Below are 21178 nucleotides of genomic sequence, written 5' to 3' on the forward strand. Positions count from 1 at the left end.
ACAGGTTCAACTCCAACTCCGCTTTCCATCAAACCCGTTGTTTCTCTTAGCGATAGAGGACATATTTCTGATGTTTTCGTTTTATTTCCTTGAATAACATGACATCGGTCATCATGACTGACGCTGTATCTGTGCTCCACAGACTTTATTACATACTAAACAACGATTTCAGGGAGTTGAATTATTTTTTCTTTAGAAACCCTAAAGTTCAATAACAGGCGTATTGAATATTATTACAAATAAATCAAAGTATGTTTCCCCATCTCCCATCAACAGCCTTTTTTTTAACATGTGCTGTGAATATAGGCCGTTATGGTTCCATCATACATTCATCCACCGGGCATCAACCAGAACCCCCCTTCCCCCTCCCTTCTCCAACACACACACACACACACGCCCACCCCCTCACCCTAACCTGTCTCCTATGAGAGGATCTGATAGCAAGGGACTTTTACGGAGCCTGTTAGGGTTCCAGAGGATCCCTCTGCCAACATAAACCCCAAAGGCGCTGGGCTGTTGAGTCTGGGGATAACCGATCCTCCACCCAGCCTGCATGATGCATACCTGCCCATGTTTCCTCCAGGAAGTCAAACACGCTGACTGGAATAAAAAAACCGTGCTCCCCATTTACTACAAAAGCTTTTAGCTAGAGAGAATGTCATGGTTGAGTGACTTATATGTGCGTGACGCTTGGGCCTTTACCCTGTAGCAAATGGGGTGTTTTGTGTTAGTGGTGGTTTACAGTATACCAGAGCTTCATAACACTACACCACTTCTTCATGCTCAGCTCTCAGACCCTATCGTTGGGGACTGAGTTCAGTATATTTCATAAATCAACCAGACTCTGTCACTGGTTTGTGGTAACTCTTCAATCACTAGCTTGTGTTTATTGGCATAACATAAGGTGTGTAGGCTTTTACTACAATCAGCTGTAATCATAAAGTCTGACAAAAAAACCTATTTACTTAACTTAATAATAAACAAATGTTACCATTATTTTTGGAATATTTGTTACAATCATTACCACCACTCTTTAGTAGTTATAGGCTTTCCTTTAACTTTTTTTTTTTAAGGGAATACTGATTTGCCTTTATATTTATAGGGCAGGTGAAACAGCCATGCAGATGCAGGAAACACGAGTACAAAATAAATAGGACTTAAATACCTTATTTCATGAAGGGAGAAGACCTTTTTTACAAGATAATTTTCAATTAAACGATGACGTAACAGCAGCAACAAGTCTCGTTAACAAATACCTGCACAGCACGAACGGAGCCAGAGGAATACAACCTAAGCCAAATTGTTTGCGGAATTCCAGTTTTGGCAACACATTTGTATATTTTCTTTTGTTTTTACAATAAGGTGGTTTGTTTTATTTTCTAGATGTAATGGTCCGGCTGGGAAATGACGTGTCAGACGATCCTTTCAATCGCGATAATTATTACAACTAGCCCAATTTGAATAGCCTATAGGCTATTTTCGAACTTTCTGAAAATAATCTTCGGTTCATTAACATGTAGACTATATTTTTCCAAAATCAACATTACATAGGCCTACATTGATTGAAACAATCCAGTCTGAAAAAAAAATCACTAAATAAGACTAAATTAACAGTCGATTGTAGCCTAAATATGCATAGCCATTCATTTGTCAAATATTAAGCTAAATATAGAAGACAAATTCCGTCCCATGCAGTTATTGTAGGCTACTCGCCATGCAAACTTCGACAAGAAACATCTCTTCTAAATAGAGTAGTTCACACACATATACTGCTTGAGTCAACTGACACGCAAATATGTTCTCTGCCGGCTAAAAAAAAGCAAGGTTCTCATTCAAATTAATTTGATGTATAAGCAATTCTAATTTAGTTTCTAAATGTTTTAGAGCTTGTTAAACGAATGAAAGCATTAACATGCAGATACTAAAAGGATCCTATGGGCTAATGACCCTCGTTGTACATCTTGCTTGCTCAGACCATGCAATTTGGCCAGTTAAGCGTACTTGCGAATGTATAGGCCATAATGTAGCCTAACATTAGGCTGCACCACGTTTACTTTCGATGCATTTTTCCTTTACAGTAGTTTTTCAATGCTATGAAATAGGCTACAGGCTATTGGGTTTTAATATCAATACGAGGCTATTATTGCCGATTATCACAGGTTTTTGTTTTTGTTTCTGTCCCCTCGTGAAAACAGCAGGTTATTTATTAACAGTCGACGGTTTAGGCCAAAATATGTTAACTTTCAGTATTAAAAAAAACTCAATTTGTGAACGTTCGAAACAAATATTATAGTAATTGTAGGCCTATTATTATCTTCATAATTTGTCAATGCCACGTAATTAACTTAGGCTAATGATAGTGGAAGGGTCAACAAATATCCAATAAATTAAAAAATAATATAAAAGTAATTGCAACAATGTTGTTTACCTAATGAATATAGAAATACGGGAAGTATGAGAGGATGTGAAAACGAACATGTGATCATTTTAACAGAACCGGCGAGGCTATTTCACAACAACTCAAACGTGAATTACATTTGATGTTATGCTATTATAGCCTACCATATGCTATATGGTTCACTATAGGTAGGATATGAGGAGGATGTCATAAATTGAACAGGCAAACTTGGTGCCAATGAAATCAGGCCACCGATAATTGTTAATTCTCCACATAAATCTTTATTATAGGTCCACTACTCCCTGAGATACACCTTGAAGTCTGCAGTCAAAAATAAATGTAGGCTACAGTGTCAATTTAAATCATGATTAAAAGCCCAACTAAAACCATTCGTTAAAGAAGATCTGTCATTTCAGAGGGAGCCAAATGCATACATAAAGGATTTCTTCCTTTTCAGTTTACTATTATATAATCTCCGAAATCGATACACTTTCATATGCGCATGCAACACACAAAGTCTAAACGTGATATGTGGGCTATTTGTGTTGTGTGACATAGTCTACCTGCAGTGTTGTAGACTAATTACCAAAGATATCGGCTACACCCGCTAGTCTCCTCGCCAACAAGAAAGTCTAAAATCTCTCTTTTGAAACAAAATAAATAACTCAGGACTTTTTGATGAATACATGCACTGCCATGAAATTGCACTTCAGGGCTCCTTCCATAGGCCCATCAAAGCAACTATATTCATCCCTAATTGCATTAACGTCATGTGTTGTGTCTCCCGCGTGTTTACAAAAAAAGTAGTTCAGCTAGGATTGACCTCCCATCTCTAGTGTCTGCATAATAACGGTGGACAAGTTCACTTCAAATCTATGAGCGAGAAGGTCTGAGTGGCGTACTGATCGTGGACGGTGGGGCGGCATCAACTTTAGAGCAAGGCATTTCTGTTACCTCGGTAAACCTTGAGGGGGCTTTTAGCATTTGTTCAGTCTGCAGAGTCTGGAAAACATCTGATTCGTTTTATAACCAGACCCAGATGCGGTAGTGCATGTGTGCAAGAGAGTGTGTATGCCCGCATTTGTGTTTGTCAGCCTACACGAGAATTTGAGGAGAATATCTGAGTCGAGCTAAAGGGAAAGGGACAATCGCTTGGATTTTGAGATTCTAACCGTTTTTAGGAATGAACGCAGATACGTGCGTCTCATATTGCGATATGACATCCATGGATTCATATTATAACTCATCTACTGCCCAAGGTAGAGATCATCAGGCAAACCCGTTTAGGACATTCCAAACGAGTGAAACAAAATACAGCCCGACTTTCATACCGGGCAAAGGACAGAGTTACGGTGAGAAGTCTCGTAGTCCCTTTGAACAGGAGTGCCAGTCATTGGATGGCGCTGCTGAGGAGAGCACCTTCAACAAATACCACCTCTTCATGCAGCGACCTTCAAGCAAAACTCCCCCCGAAGGCAACAAACTACACCAAGAAAGCGGACACAACGGAGCGCTCATCCCTTGCTATGGTGAGTCCAACATGGTATAGAAAGTAAAGTTTGTGAACTTGGAAACGATCAGCAACCGCAACTGCATAGGCAAATACGATATGGCTACTGCATTGTCTCCATGTGTAGTAATTAAAGGGAATATTTCAGAATATAACTGACCATATAACTTGGAGGTGAAATGGTAAAAGACACTTAGGTTTTTTTTTGTGTGGACACTGCATGACCACATAAGGAACGGAGTGGTGGTGAAGTCAATACAATAATGCGTAATTGGGCTACGCAAAACGTTTTTGAAGGAAGATTTTTTTTTCATCCATGAACTAGGCTATTAATCAAAATGTCGCTATTTACTTGGTCACGTTTGACTTGCGTTTTTGTTAGAATAAAAAATATTTAAAAAAAATATAGGCCTATATATGGATTTGTAGCTAGCCTACATCTCGTGCACACTACTAGGATTAAAAAGTCATAGCAAAAAGCCATGGGCCTAGTCGTGATTATGCCAAAGGCTGAACTTACTGTTATGCAAGACACAGGACAAAAATATATTTCTGATTTATTTGACTGATGCCCTGAGACTGAGACTGTGAGACTGTCTGAGACTATGAGACTGATGCCCTTTTATTGCTTTCCTACAGGTACACCTGCACTTAGAGATCAATGTTGTGTAATTTTAACTTGTTTAACTACATGCTCTTATGGTTTCTTCCCTTTAGCACTATTTTTTGGTTGTCCACAATATGTACTTCTTGTTTTTGACTACCCGCAATGCTGTGGGGCTATCTTGTTGTTATTATCAGTGACCTATGCACTTTGTGAAGCTCTCTCTTGGAAGTCGCTTTGGACAAAAGCGTCTGCTAAATGAATAAATGTAAATGTAAATGTAAATGTAAAATGTAAATGTAAATGAGAAGCCTAATTTGTCTTTACTTTTAACTTTGTTATATAGGTCTAAGGTTGATCACACAAGACGCGCCTATAGAAAAACAAGTGCCCAAAACACACACACACAAACAAACAGAAAAATGCTGTGTGCAGCAATAGCGGTTGCAGTTCAAGTGATTTAAATGTAACCATAAAGACTATTTGGTTAATGTAGATTCATAATTATCCATGTACTGAAAAAAAAAAAGTGTCCCATAACTGCATAAGTCATTAGTAAATGGCATAATTACTTATTTCTTTACACTTGAACAGCTCAAAACGAGATTCGATAAGTCAATTTGTGATGGAATTCAGAACCATCAATTCACAGGTTTATAGATTGTTATGATTAGAACGCATAAATCCTAAAAAGAGCATGCATTTCTGTTAGTTCGCCAAACATTATAAAATGTGTCTGGAAAATAATATAGGCCTACTGTAGTCATTGTTGTAGCCATGTTGATTACAGACGAAAAAGTAACACCGTCATAAAAAACGGGAATTGATGAATAATTGTGATTGATTTGTATTTTGTATTCAACAATGACCCAGACCAAGTAAGCAGCTACACGTTTAATATTGTTCCTTTAACACAGAGGCTCAAGTTCAAAGCCACATTTAACAAAATGCCGTAGGCCCAAAAAATTACAGCAACAGCACGATGAACGGGCAAATGCAGCATTCGGTCAAGTTATTTTAAGGACATTGATTAAGTATACAATTTAGTTCTAAACGCAAAAATCCTCGTATATGACGGCCTACTCGTTTATGTCAACACGTCAGCATGAAGATTTAGATTTATCATACTATCTTGTAAGATGTCAAATGGAAGGAAAATTTATTTCCTCCTTGGAAATTTGACAAAATAATGACCTAGTACTGTTAAACTTAAGCTAGGACTGTATGAAGGAAAATGTCATTCATAAGCGTGAAAACACAATGCAGTGCATAAACTGAGGGCAAACTGAAGTATTACCCACCCGAAATTTGCACAAGCGACCAATAATTCTCCACAATAAACTATTTTCAAACAGATAAATAATTTTGAAATTGTGTCTATTTGCCACAATTTAAAATTGAAAAACATAAAACAATTTGAGCAACTTCTGACGACGTATACAAACCGCAATTCTAAAGTAGACCGTTCATAAGTATATATACGGGCTATATAGGCTATTATATGTACAAATATGGTGAAGGAAGAAAACAGATTTAATCTGTACAGTTGAGGTTGCTACCTTCTAATTGTATAATAACAGAGATATTGAAACATGCCAGCACCTGTCCAAGCCAAAGTATACCCCATAAAGTGCAAAATTACGTGACAGCAAACAATTGTTTTGGGCCTGTTATTTTTGCTTAAATCCCTAACATACTTAAAGTGTTCTTTTCTCAAAGGTGAGAGCTATTACCTCCTGCAGGGATGTAGACCCCATCATTGAAGTCAACATTTGGCAGAAGCAATGACAGAGCCATTTAAACTCCATCATGCATTATGTTTCCCCAGAGGAAAGCTCTGCAATGTTATTATTTAAAATGTTGCAGCCAGATGAACGCATCATAGCTTTGGGGAGGATAAGTTGGGGTGAAGCCAAAACCTCAGGCGTCAACAGACTTGTGCTATCACGTGTGGTCCTCAATGGGAGATTCATTGCACAAGCAATAGTGCATTATCTCCATCAGAAAAATAAAACAAAAATGATACCCTCCTAAAAAAAATAAAACCCTGCTGTAGCCATCTCCCCTCTCATTGGTCCAGAAGGTTACGGGCCACACAGAAGTTCTGCAAATGAATACTCACTACATACAAAAGCATGGGTGTGCTTAAGCCAACGTCAGAACGCAAAAAAAAACATTCAACTATTGTGCAGATGAAAAAAACACTGTATAATCATCTCACACATTAAAGGAATGTTCAACGTTAGCACTTAATGATTTCATGCTGAGACTGGGGCATTCACATATGTCTTGGAATCAAACCCATTTCCTACAATGCCTCTAAATTAGAAAAATTCTGTCTTCCTTATTAACACCACTGTGATCATATACTTTCCAGAAGCCACAGCCTTTAGGGCAGAGGTTACATTTCCAAATATGTTTGCCTGTTTGAGGTAAAAAGCAAACTAGCAACTACAAGAGCTGGGCCCTACAAATTAGTGTTACAGTTGAAGTTACACTTTTCAATATCTAGAGCCTACAGGCATGATGCCTGGGGTGATATCTCAACAGGAACCTCTGTAGCTTTGAGGCTGCGTTTTAGCAATGACATTGCATTTACATTTAGTCATTTTAGCAGACGCTCTTATCCAGAGCGACATACAGTGAGTACAGGGACATGCTCCCCGAAGCAAGTAGGGTGAAGTGCCTTGCCCAAGGACACAACGTCATTTGGCACGGCCGGGAATTGAACCGACAACCTTCTGATTCATAGCCCGACTCCCTAACCACTCAGCCATCTGACCCCATTGGAGGCTGAGAGCCATAGGAGCCGCCGTACCTGACCACAGCAACGAACGTAATCAAACCGCTGGAACTGATCGAGCGCTGCGCAGTCGGCAGGAATGCAAGCGAGCGCTACAGGAGACCTTGCCATTAATCCGGGACAGATGTGCATTACTGGCTCCTATGGTTATTATTCATACCGCTCAAACACAAGCCGCCCCAAAGCCGCAGAGTGTCCCTGAGGTGACAAAGGCGGACAAGGTTTGCGTAACCTCTTCTCACCAATACCCTGGGTAAACACACGGACAGTAAAAAATGGAGGTTGAATTGAGGCGTCGTTTTGAGGGGACGGAGGAGAAGAGTATGTCACACTGGTGCTGGAGTGAGTGTTACATCCTCTTGCTTCACGGGGGGGGGGGGGGGGGGGGGGGGGGGGGTTCTATGTGTAGTAATTGCTTCAGGGTCAGGATCTATTTTGGGTTTTCAGCTGTGAAAGCAATGATACAAATCCTGTGGACAGTCACCCTTAACACTGTCTTGTCTCACAGTATTGTATGTTTCCTCTAAAAGATAATTGATGATGAGTGAGTTCTGGAGTCTGTGTATGAGTGAAAGCTACTTAGGGTTCAGAGGAACATCTGAGGAACAGAGACAGGACTGACAGGACAACATGAGTCTCATTCCACGTTCTAGGCTTGTGCTTGATGCAGAGACCCGGGGGGGAAGGTCTATTGACTGCCAAGGCACAGTGTCCGTTCTGCTGGGGAAGGGGGCACCGTTGGTGCTTGGTGGACAAGGGATATTGTTGCTGGAAGCTGAATGGAAAATAGTTTCTTACTGTTTTATGTGGTTATCCAAGTTTGGAATCATTATGGAGATTTATTATGTGAAGGCAGTAGAACGGCAGGATGACTTTCTTATCCTTATTTTGTATGACGTGCTGTCCGGGAAGGATAAAATATGTTTCTTAGCATGTAAGCAAGAATAAGGAGTTATTGGTTTAGTTGTACATGCATGTCAAAATGTGATACTATTACTATGTGTTAAAAGACCTATAGAATTGATGTCATAGGATGTGTATGCGTAGATCACAACCACATTGTGCAGCCTCAATACAAACTATCAGTACGAGAATGGTCCCATGTGTGGATTGATGTGAAGGTCTAATATACACGTTTGTGTGAGCACAGACTGCTGTGACACTTCAGACACCAGAGACCAACGTACAGCCAATGAACTGAACATATATGATTGACTTTGATCATTTTTAACTCACGGTAGTCCCTGTAAACAAAGCAAATGAGCATGTTGGAGGACTGAACTTGGTAATCAGAAGACGAAGCTCCATGAGGGGAGCGTGACTGCTTCCTCCCCTTACTGTCCAACTGGATTTGCTTGATGTTCCTCTCTTGCCTTCCTCCATGTTGTCCCTGTGATCTCCCTTTAGAGTGGCGAGAGGGAGGGAGCTCTGGCCTCCACTTCCTGCCATCTCTGTTCCAGGGGGAGATAGGACCCCCCCCCCTCCTCCCCTCCCCCCACGGCCCACCCCCTCCCCCCACGGCCCCCCCCCCCTCCCCCCACGCCCCCCCCCCCCCTCCCCCCTCCCCCCTCCCCCCCACCCCCCCACCCCTCCAGTCCCGCCCACCCCAGTTCTGTAAGCGGGCCAGAAAAAGAAGTGATTCGAAAATTCTAACCAGGTGGCAAGCATTTTGATCCCTGACTTCGCGGTGTTAACTCCGACTCTCACAATTAGAATCTTTTCCTTCCTCCCTGCCCTTTTTCTACATATTCATGAACATGGACAAAGGGGCTGAGGCAAGTGTTTCTGAGTGCTTCTTTTAGCCAGGACATAAGTGGTAGAGGAAGTTTCTGTTGTGCCAATCGATTTCTCCCAACATACGAGGCCACATAATAAGGAAGGACAATACAAAAGTGCTACGACAGCAATAACAGAGCTATTGCGCAGACAAAGAGCAACTTCATGGACTGAACGATCAAATTCTCATGAAACTACAACAGACATCACAAGGCCTTCACATCCATGACAGCAGTGAGCCCGCATGAGTGGCGATTTATCAGGATCTGAGTTTGAACAGAACCGTTCGCCGTGTTTCCCACGGAATCTGCATTCCTGTGTGAACCGCTGGCATTGATCTCTCGTCGGCAACATCTGGGAGGGTCTCTTCCTCCGACGAACAACTGTGAACCTGAACTCTCCAACTGCGACCTCACCTGGAGAGCTCCAGTCTGAAAGAACATGACTACATCTGTTGGTCAGAGTGGAGGAAATGAACGCTGCAGTGACTGGACAAGGAGACATGGTCCTGTGGGTCCACACGGGGTCGGAATATAACTGGTCGTCTAGCAGACCTCCATCAACTGTGAGCTTTTTGGAAAAGCATTTCAGACAACTCTTTTTAAAAGCTTTCCTTTATATCTTTAGTGTTTAGTCATTAACCCTTCCCCAGGTTACTAATTTATAGTGTTTCTTTTATTTGACTTCAGCTGACCCTTCCCATCCCATTCCATAAAAACAGAGAGGCCACCCTGTTGCTTTACAACCAGTTAAATTACACTTTGATGTTTTTGTCTCTGTTTCCAACAGTGATTAAACGGCCGACCCTAGTAAAGTCCTGACCTTGGTTAACTGAAGGAGTCTGCTCCTTATCAAAAAAGAACCTTACGAACGTGTGATATCAGAGCATGACAATGATCCATATGTGGCTGAGGAAAAGAATTCAAGCCAAAACCCGAGAACATTTTCTGTCTGCGTGCAAATTGGAGCCAAGGCAATGGAATCTTGGCCCTCAGCTGAGAGAAGCGTGATGGTTGTGCTCTCCGAAACTATGTGCAGCAGAGACAGCTCAGCAGAAAGACACTCAGAGATGTTTATGGGCAAGAACTTGTGCACAGGATCCAGACACTGACGGGAAACTAGACTTAGAAAAGATGTTGAAAACGTGGGTGACATTTGATGAAATGTTGAGTTTCATAGCGACTTTCTTAGCTATGTTTAGTGGCAAGACCGTGGCAATTTACTCATCTTTATCGTGATTTTGTTAGGTCAGCAACAAGCACAAGAAAGAGATCTTCAAGACCAACTTTTCGGCAAAACGTCGCCCCTTTCGCAGCCGTTGAAGCTTTAGCCTAGCCTTGGCTACTCAGGATACCTTGCTCTGGGGCATCGCTGCAGCCGGCTTTCCCTATCAGGATGCAGAGCAGGAACCTCTGCACGACCTGCCCCACATCTAAAACACACGGCCCCGGAGCTGCCCTGGGGTGCAGCCACCATATTAAACTAGGCTTTAGAATAGGAGGCCATGTCAGGTGATGTCACAACATCTGGCTGACTGGAGCCTGTGAGGGGGGTCCGACAGGTGGGCAGCAGCAATGTGAGGTCACGAACTCCAGCTGGGCGGCCCGTGTTGCTTTTTCCTTGTCCCAGAGAGAGGACTGCTCTCAGCCTGGGAGTAGGGGTGGGGGGAGGGGGGTGGGCCGTTGTAGTGCTGAGGTATGACTTGACTGTCTCAATGTGGGACAAGTTAGCCAAAGGCCAACTAATCTGTAAAAACAAACATGCATGTTGCAGACAGACCTCTGCCTAGCCCCGTCACCACTAAGCTATTCTACTTCATCCTAAACCTCTCTAACTCGAGACACACCGAGGCTACTCATTGACGATGCTTTATCGTGGGGCATCACCTTCAGAGCCGTCAGAGCTCCCTGGTACCTGAGAGTGACATGAGATCTCCGTCAGTCTTGTGGTCAAACAGTCACGGCACAACAATGAGAGCTTCGTCCCACATGTACACATCTCCTGGACCATGCATCTCCACCTCCGTGTCTGGAGGAGGGGATCCCTCACTGAATTGCTCCTCCTAAGGTTTTTTTTCTTTTTTCTCCTCTTCTGAGTTTTTCTGGGAGCTTTTCCTTGTCTTCCTTGAGAGTTTAGGTTGGTTGAGTGGCAGTTCTATGGGCGTATGTGAAGCCCTCTGTGACATTGCTTGTAAAAAGGCCTAAACAAATACATTTTAATTTGATCCACATAGGATCTCCAAGTCCTAACAAAAATTAAGTAAAGCATTTTCTTTTAACCGTCACGCTGTCTCAGACCCCCCACAGCGCAAAGTTTAAAAGAAAATGCTTCCACTTTATTTTTGTATTAGGTAAAGTTGTCGCAACACGACGATGGGTCACAATGACCCGAAGGTTCACAATGACCCAAAGGCAGCACAAGTAGACACATATGGATCTTATATGCACTATGGCTCCTGTCCAATTAGGTCCAAGCCCTGGATAGGGGCATGTGCCCATGGCCAGGAAACACAAACACAACCTGACAGAGTTCACTGTTCCTCAAGGACCACAACCAGAACCCTGAAGTCTATTTATTCACACAACTGTTTGTTTATTGAAAGAAAAAACCTCTGCTTTAGCCATATCCTTGAGGAAAACACAAAAACACACTAGGACAGAAACAGAGTGAGGTCTGTCACCGAATGGAGGCTCTCAAAATTGAAGGTGACAAATACAATGTTGTTTACGTCTGTGGGGCAGGGCTGTGTGGTTGTGTGGTTGCCGTGGTACACAAGGCCCACCATACATAGCTGAGGCTTGGAAGAGCTCTGTGTGGTTCATGTTTCACATGGCGTGATTGGGAAATCTAAGGAGTGAGGACAGAGCTAACTTCAGGGAATGGGGCTTTGAGGGTTGGGTCACAGGTCAAACCAATGTGTTGTGACGAATCTTTCAAACATAGAACGCATGTGTCGTCTTCGCTAACTTTAGATTTGCAGAATAGAGACGAGGCCTTTGAACTTGTAAAAGTATAACAGGCATGAGGTAAGTGGGAGTAAATGTCACTTGGTATGAACAGCCAAAGGTGACGATGAGCAGACAGCTCATAGGTTGGACACGAACACGAGAGCTGGACATGGTCATAAATGGCTAGATTGACCATAAAATAGTCTTGGTCTGGAGAACATATTTACAATACATTAACATAATAACGCTAACACGAATGGATGAATACAGGGTTCATACAAAATGACTCACCATTGTTTCTAATGTTTGCTCTCTCTCCCTCTCTCTCTCTTTCTCTCCCTCTCCAGCCAAAGACAATAGTGGGCTGACCGAGTCCGACTTGACCCCCAACGCCAATGGTCAAGGGATGGAGGGCAGCTACCTGAACCTGAAGGAGCCGGGTGTGAAGGGGCCGTCTGACCGGCCGGGGTCCGACCTCTCCAGCCCTCTGGATAAGAGCGAGGCAGAGAGCAACAAAGGCAAGAAGCGACGGAACCGCACCACCTTCACGTCCTACCAACTGGAGGAGCTGGAAAAGGTGTTCCAGAAGACGCACTACCCCGACGTGTACGCCCGCGAGCAGCTGGCCCTCCGGACGGATCTGACCGAGGCCCGCGTTCAGGTAGGCAGCCAGATGTGCATTACTGAGAGACAACAAGAGAGGTGGGAAACTGCCAGTAAACTGTAAGCTAAATTATCCCTGTGAACAGGGAGTGCTCGACAAGTCACTCCCTGTTCATATAAATATTCACTCAGGGAACTGACAAGAAGGCCTGGGAGAGGGAAGACTGGCGTGTTGACAGACCTTGTCCTGAGTCGTAGAGGGAGACAGCGAGGGCTATTGTTCTCGCTCCCTTTCTCTGGCTGCCAGTTTCAGAGCTGGGTTGGGACAGGCAGGGGGAGGGGGAGGGGGGGGGGGGTATTGCGACTGAGAGGAATACTCTGCTCTTAATTCTATATGCTGCAGACTTGGTTAGGGGAAAGGGGGTGGGGGGAGGGCAGGGTCAAAGGCCAAGGGTTTTTCCTTGGAAACCACCATTTTTAAACTTCGCTGTACAGCATTTTGGAGAGAGGGAAAAAGCTGCAGGGAAGAAAAAAAAGAAAGTCATCAAAGCTATTTGGCAAGGGAATAGAAAACACTCCGAGATGCCAGTTTCAATTTCCAAGCCTCCTTAGAGACATAGTCAGGGATCTGGCCTGGTCTTTCTGGAGGTACAGTAAAATAACTGCATTCACGTTGTATCCACACAGAGCCATCTATCCCCCCACATGACTCCAATTACCTCAGCAGTCAGACAGGCACACAGCACACACTGTTGAGTCACCATGGGCATTGACCTGAATTTCAAGAATCGTACTTTAAATACACAAGCAATCAAGCCTCCCAGGCTCCATACGCAGGTCCATCCAGACAAAGTACAGGAACATCTAATCATTCCATTCTTCCATGTCGTGGGGTTCAGAGTCACTATTGAGTGCAAGTATTGCAGAAGAAAGCATTTCATCTCAGAGACCAACATTGACATCAGACGTACAGATGTTTTCAAACTGTACAGACGCCTCGGTCAAGGTCTTCCGGTGACATTTCAGGATTGAAGGTTGATTCTGCATTTAGCTATAATCACAGTCTTAGTCGCTTGTAGCTTCGTGGCACCTCTCAGTTCTCATGGAGCTGCCATCCAGCTGCCTCAGACCTGACCTCCACCGCTGGATGTGTTGAAGCAGGAAGAGGGTGTGCCTGACTGAGTGAGTGCAAGGTCAGTCCATCAATCGCCCTGGTCCAGGATGACAGAGATGAGGTGAGACGGCTAGACTTTAAAGCCAGTCTCAGAGCCCTGCTCTCTGCCCTACTTCTCTCTCTCTCTCCGTTCCTGCCTTCTGGCTCTGGAACATAAATAAAGCTCTTTAATGGCTCTGTAAGCTGCCTTTTGCTGTCAACGTCTTTAGCAATTACTGCTTCACTGGCAAGCCCCACTTTGAGCTCGGAGATCTCAGAACCACCTTCCCTGCAGATGTCTGCTGGGTAAAATAAACAAGGACTGTAAATGGTTGCAGTTGGTCGACTGCATGGTTTGCTAGCTACACACACACACACACGGTGTGCGGACAGTGTGTGCGTGTAGGGTGGGGGGGGAACACTGTTTGTGTGTGTCTCTGCGAGACAACTTTTTGATATTCAATTAAATTTTAAATTATTTTCTAGTCTGAATTTGTGAAGTACCTGCTCCCTCAGTTGAGTTGTGAGACTCTGGCTTTGAGGAATAGAGGACACACATGACTCTAGAACGTTCCCTATGATCTCTCCTCTCAGCTATTTGGCCAGTGTCTCTAATACCATTCGAAGGAAAAGCTGCACAGAGCAGAGCCCAGGAGAAACACGACACACCATGTACCCGGAGCCTGAAACTAGATGGACACGTGTGTGCCTGCACGCGTGTGTGTGTGGCTGTGTGTGTGTGTGTGTGTGTGTGTGAGGAGGGGTGGGTGCATGTTGCTGTGAGCATGGATTTTTATGAGATGGAAACAATGTGTATTTGTTTGCAAGTGTTCAACAACAAGTGTTCCCCTAATAGAGTGAGTCCGTGGTAAGAGGGTGCATATGCTTGTGTTTGAGATTGAAAATGTGTTTATGACTTAGTGTATGTGTGTATGCATGTGTGTGTGTGTGTGTGTAGTTAGTCCGTTGCTTCAGTCTGTGAGCCTCTGAAAGGTCAGAGGGGTTAGCTGCGGAAAGCCAAGGGCTTAGGCGTCAGGAAATTAAACATGAAATGAAAACAAGCTCCAGTTTGAACATTCTCCCATCTCACTTTCCAATATCCCCACTTCCCCTCTCTGACTTAAAAGGGAGGAGAGAGAGACGAAGCGACTGGTAGGGGAGAAAGAGAGAGGAGCGAGGAGGGGGGGGGGGTGTAGAAAGAGAAGGGAGAAAGAGAGAATTTGCTTGACCTTGAGGTCTTCTGTCTCTCTGGTATCAGATAATACACTGTGTGATCTGTACTGCAGTATTGATGATATAATTCACCAACAATGAGAAAGTATCCAAACTTTAAGGAAATACTAGCCATAAAATGTACACTGTCCCATCAAACCAAAGTGCCCATGTAATAAGAAACCTATAGCTATATAGGTATGTTAGAACCCACAATGACAACAACAACAAAAAAAAACACTGACTTGACGTACCTTCAAATGCAACAGGAACCCAAGACCCCCGAGGTGGATGACACAGACAGCAAAGCCTTTCCAAACAGATGATATAACTCAGAGGGCGACAACCTCTCACCTTGACATTGGGGTTCAGCTACAGCACAGGTATCGGGTTTCCAGTGGAGATCTGTCCCCTGACCCCCGTGACCGGCTGACCCGGCGTGCGCCAGCCCTCCGGACCAAACCCCAATGGATCACCTCACACATCTCAGTCCAACTCTGTCCACGTCTGAAATTAATGAATTTGTTAATGGATAACTAATGGAAGTTATATTTGAACAGCTGTGCCGTTAGAAAAGGAGAAGGTTGCTGTCATATGTGCCGTGTCGTGTGGGACGTTCATTAGAGAACTGTCCTTTCATATTCTACTGTTTTATCATGACAGATGTAATTGTTTTGGTGTACTTAAGAGTAAGCCTATGAGCCATTGTGGTTTGACATCAGATTGTGCTAGCGTAGTGTGTTACTATAAACTTGTGTGTTAGAGTGTGTGTATGCGCAAAAGAGAAATAAATTATTAGAAAGAGAAATAGAGAGAAAGGGAAAAAATACTGTTTATATGGAAAGATGACTAAGGGGGAAATTGCATGTAAGGGACTGTGAAAACCGCAAGATGATTTGGTTGGGTCTCATCCCACAATCCAAGTTCAGACCCCCGTGTCTATGTTGGATAGTTTCTTTCTTTGAAGAAGTCTCCCTCTCCCCCGGGAGGATAAGAGATAGACAACCAATAAATAAATACTGGTAAAACAGAAGTGAAGGGGCTCTCTTCAGCATTGACCCACAAGACTCTGTTGCACGAATCAGCCTGCAACTATCAAGTTTGGGCTGAAAACACAGCATGTCAAAAAGGCAAAAGATGAACTTCATGTATAATACATTTACAATTAATCATTTAGCAGACACTCTTATCCAGAGTGACTTACAGTAAATACAGGGACGTTCCCACCGAGGCAAGTAGGGTGAAGTGCATTGCCCATGGACACAACGTCATTTGGCAAGGCCGGGTATCGAACCGGCAACCTTCTGATTAATAGTCTGGGGCTCAGAACACAGTGGAGGTCACAAGGGAAAGGAGGGGTGGTGAAGTACAACCCGCATGTTCCCCCCATCTGTTTAGATTTCTTGCAGGATGTATTCAGTTCAAGTACATTTAGAGAGGTACTATGAAAAAAGTACACCCAGGTATGGTCTCACTCACTTTAAGAGCATCCGACTGTATCGCTCGCTACCTGCAGAATCTCATTGTCGGCTTCTCTCCAGTGTCACCACCCCCCCCCCCCCACCCCCCACCCCCCCTGGGCGTCCCTCCAACCTTCACCTCCTCCTGGCCTGCATGAGAAGTGGACTGAGGGGCCTGCTATCAGTCAATCATCAGTCCGTACTAGAAACAGCCCATTCCTGCCAGCACCTTACTCTCTGTATCAAGAAAGACCTTCCAGAAGTGCTACCCGGGCCATAATTAGTAATAGCACTGTAATAAGACCGTACACAGGCTTTACGGAAAATATTCTAGTTTCTGGGCGTCTTTGCTCGGGTGACGGCAAATATTGTGTTGGGTAGGAGAAGGGGGGCCTCCTTGATGTCCTGTTGGCTGTCAGACTGAGGTGAGCCCCCCCTCTCTAGAGTGATTTATGAGTGGCTGCAGGCCCAGATGTGGATCCCCTCCCCTGGTAGTGCATGCTGTAGCTCCTCCAGTAAGGGGGGGGGGGGGGGGGGTAGGGGAGAGACAGAGAGAGGGGAGGTGGGAGAGACAGAGAAACCAAGAGAGGGGGGAAGGGAGAGAGAGGGAGTGAGTGAGGGGGGGGGGGGTAGGGAGTGAGTTAGACCCACCGTCCGTCCGTACATCAATCGCTTTCTGCAGACACCGGCACTTTAAAGACACATCAAACCCCTTGACCATGTGACGTGTCTTTTCATCTGCGACACGATTTATGAGTTCAACCCCTTCTCCTCTGTGTGTGATTCTACCAACATCTCCTCCACTCTCCTTTACGCGCTCTGGAGATGACTCCTTATCTGCTCCGGATCTGTTCGGATTCACTCGATTCAAAGCAACGTGGTCAGCTCCCTGTAAAATCCCCAGAGCGCTAGACAGCAGGCATGGCTCGTCTCTGACAGGCCCTGATCTGTGTGTTGTTGCAGGTGTGGTTCCAGAACCGCCGGGCCAAGTGGAGGAAGAGGGAGCGCTTTGGGCAGATGCAGCAGGTCCGGACTCACTTCTCCACGGCGTACGAGCTGCCCCTCCTCACCCGCCCAGAGAACTACGCTCAGGTACAGATGAGGGATCAGAACTATGACTGGGTACTGAACTATAACGTCAACTTATTCTCACGACACATTAACACATTTGGAAGTTCAACCATTTCAAACGGTGTCTGTACTGTCCCGCTGACGCTTGTTGTTCCGACTTCCGTTGCAGATCCAGAACCCGTCATGGATTGGAGGTGGCAGCGGGGCGTCGCCCGTGCCAGGCTGTGTGGTGCCCTGTGACTCCGTCGCTTCCTGCATGCCCCCTCACCCCCACGCCACCGGAGGGGTCTCTGACTTCCTGGGCGTGCCCAGCCCTGGGGGAAGTCACATGGGACAGACACACATGGGCAGCCTGTTCGGGGGTCCTGGCATGGGCGGCGGCATCAACGGGTACGACCTCAACGTGGACCCTGACCGCAAGTCGTCCAGCATCGCCACACTGCGTATGAAGGCTAAGGAACACAGTGCGGCTATTTCCTGGGCCACATGATGCCCCGCCCCAGGCCACGCCCCCCTGACCTGGGCCCCGCCCCTCCCCCGGAGTAGCCCTGCCCAGCACTGCAGTGGAGGAGGAGGAGGAGGAGGAGGGGGATGGGATTATGTTTGGTCTGATAGAACTCATGATAACACAGGTCAAATGAACTGGGAGACACAGTGATAACGGCAGCCATTACAGCCAAGATAACATCCGTGACTATGACAATCAGCAGACACCAAGGAGAAGAGAGACAGAAAGGGGAGGGAGAGAAGAAGAAGAAGGAGGGCAGGGGGAAGTGGTGTTACTCCTCAATCTCAAGAAGGAATGTGGTGAAATAGGTGAGGAAGAATGGAGAAACCAGCTCGGGGAAATAACACAGCTTGACTGTTCTGGATAGGCAACTGTTAAGCTAATAGGTCAGGAAAACGTGAAGTTATTTTAAGTTAAATGCAATAATCATGTTGAAGTCACCAGCCATAAAAGCATACTTGCAGGAACTATACATTTCCTATTTCACAACATCCATAAATGTACATACTGAAACAACTTCTAATCCCTTCTTCTGATCTCCATGCCCTACAAGTTCTGTAATAGTTCCACTGAGACAAAGCCACTTCAAAACACAACAGTCCACCTGAAAATACAAATGTCCATTTGACTCAGTCCAAGCCTTCGTAACAACGCTTTCGTATCATTGCACAGAAACCAATTGTTTTGGGGGCATAGAAAGAAGGAAACATCCGTTTTAAGTTCAAACATAAACATCCAAGTAATTCTGGACTGAGCTGTTCTGCAAAGCTGTCATCCCCTCACAGTTCCAGAAAGCACTAAACCGAAGGTGCGAGAGAGACCCCGCGCTGTCTGACAGCTCAGCGGCTCGTGCCAAACTAGATGTGGAGGAAGCCAGGTTCAGACGCGGTGGGATTGGCAGTCACTTGAAGTGAACGTGTCATTTCCTCCCCCAGGGCCGCCTCCACAGGTCTCCATCCCCTGGCAGGGCTCGGGTTACAGGAAGTCACGTCTCCACTGGTCGCCAGGCTGGACTAACACACAGCAGCAGCCGTCAACACTAACTACTCAGGCCAGCCTCAATCAGCCTCCAACAAGGAGAGAGAGACACTTTCAATTAGCCTCAAACCAAGCTGTGCTGGTCGGGGCAAAGCACAGACACTAAAATCCAGCATGACCGACATGGTGGGAACAAACTAAGGCTAATTCCACATACTGACCTAATCATGGCATCTTCAGAGAGGGCGGGGGGGGGGGGGGGATCAGAACAGATGACACCATAGTATTGTCACGCTAGTAGAGTATGTCACACGCTAGGCCCTAGCAGGCAAAGCAGCTATAGGATTAGGAGACCTAATTGGGCCTGGGCAGCATTCTCTAGGGTCTAGGTAATGTGATGACATAGAGCAGACTTGCAGGCATGTAGGGAGCATGGCCCGGTGGTTGTGTTTCCCCCTCCTGATCAGGCCTGTCAATAAGAGCTGGGGCCAACAGACTGAAGGGCTCCAGCAAGGCCTTGTCAAGCTCCTCACTGATCCCTGAGTGTGCGACACCCGCTGGGCCGCATATCCCCTCACAATGCCCCTTCCTTTCAGTGGAGGATTGGACGTCCTTTCCCCTTCGTCCTCTTCTCTGAGTTCTGGCTCATCTCTGACATCACAGGAGGAGGAACGATGACAGTTCCAACAAATCTTATGACAAATGTTATTTTCTAGTTTTATTTTGGACTAATTTATTTTGGAAGTGTTGACGTGACACTGAGATTAGAATGAACGAGAACATTCCGATCTGACTGAGAAAGCCCTTTTCCCTGGATATTCCTGTTGAAAACTCACAGCTCAAACGAGGTGAAAAAGCACTGATTTAAGCCACAGGAATCTCTGTTATAGGAATCAAGTGTCCCTCACTGCTTTGACAGTAAACATGGCCTGACAATGTGTGATTTTTAATGATATCTTAGTATTTCTGTCATCCCTACCCCCTTAAAAAGCTCCTCTCACACTGAAAGTATTTTGGCAGCAGTAGAACACAGTAGAACACAGTAGAACTGAACATAGCCCATTATGTCTCCTCATTGCCATATCAGTAGTTTTGTTCATTAGTTTTGTTTTAAAAATGTCTGTATGAAGTCATCCCTTTAAACTATTAAATCAATTACATTTGTTAGGTCAAGTCTAACTAAATAATGACTGTCAAGTCCACCAGATCCTGATGACAAAGGAGTTGCTGAGTGACGAGCCCGGAGTGTTCTGCCACAGTTGTCTATGTCTCAAGCAGCCTACCTGCCCCCCTCCCACCCCTACCTGCCCCCCTCGCACCCCTCGCCCCTACTTGCCCCCCTCCCACCCCCCCCCGTCCCTACCTGCCCCCTCCTGCCCCCCCTCCCACTCCGTTATGATACTACTGAAACAGGACGACAGCGGTCCATGGTTAATATGATCACGTTTGTGTGAATTTGTGCAAGTCTGATTAAATAGTATTTTCCTTTTGCTTGTACATTTGTTTTGCTTGTCCTTTTGTTAAATAATGGATTTCCAGAGATAAACCCTTACTTTTGAAAATGTACTATAATTGTTTGAAGTATTACCGTAACTCATGCCAAGAAATGTCAAGATTGTGTGTGTGATAAATTCCTCTGGACTTTGACCAGGTTGAATCAGCTTTCTAAATGGTTCATGGATATGAGCAGCAATTTGTATTTTAATCTTGCATTTCTATTCTTGATTGTGACTTAATATAATTTTTTTGTGCCATTGCAGTAAGTTATTGCACTTACAATGTTGCTGAGTGGTGTTTGCCTGTCTGTTTAGGGCCAACAGCTTATCTTCGTTCACCAGAGTCCGGCTGTGTGTCTTGAGTACTAAACCCGTCCATGTTTAGGTGAAAATCTGCAACATGCAGACATGCTCCAATTGTTCAACCTTCATTTGTACAGAATTAACTTGCTGTTGATGTAAGTGATATGTCTGAAGTGATTTTGAAATAAATGGGTCTTCATGAACTGAATGATGTAAGACGACTTTTTGTATGCAAGTTCCTAGGCTCCCCTTCATGTGTGAATGCACATACTGCATAGTACAGTCCAGTAGGCACAATGGCAGAGACACACACTCCTCAAAGGGCATATCTGGTTGATAGGACAGGATCAGGGCT

At 44.9% G+C, this 21178-nt stretch overlaps 1 protein-coding gene across 2 annotated transcripts; it reads left to right on the top strand.

Moving 5' to 3' along the window:
* The first annotated feature begins 3299 nt into the window (after positions 1–3299).
* On the top strand, positions 3300–19263 carry LOC124477102 (homeobox protein aristaless-like 4). 2 transcript variants are annotated; one of them, XM_047034663.1, is made up of 4 exons: positions 3300–3927; positions 12387–12700; positions 17431–17589; positions 17708–19263. In XM_047034663.1, exons 1-4 carry the CDS (start codon positions 3582–3584, stop codon positions 18026–18028), a joined length of 1140 nt encoding a protein of 379 aa, XP_046890619.1. In that variant the 5' UTR covers positions 3300–3581; the 3' UTR covers positions 18029–19263. The 2 variants fall into 2 exon arrangements, with proteins under 2 accessions (XP_046890619.1, XP_046890620.1); XM_047034664.1 differs by having other exon boundaries at positions 17431–17559.
* The last annotated feature ends 1915 nt before the right edge of the window (positions 19264–21178 follow it).

This window comes from Hypomesus transpacificus, chromosome 14, assembly GCF_021917145.1.
Source record: "Hypomesus transpacificus isolate Combined female chromosome 14, fHypTra1, whole genome shotgun sequence".
Taxonomy (NCBI): domain Eukaryota; kingdom Metazoa; phylum Chordata; class Actinopteri; order Osmeriformes; family Osmeridae; genus Hypomesus; species Hypomesus transpacificus.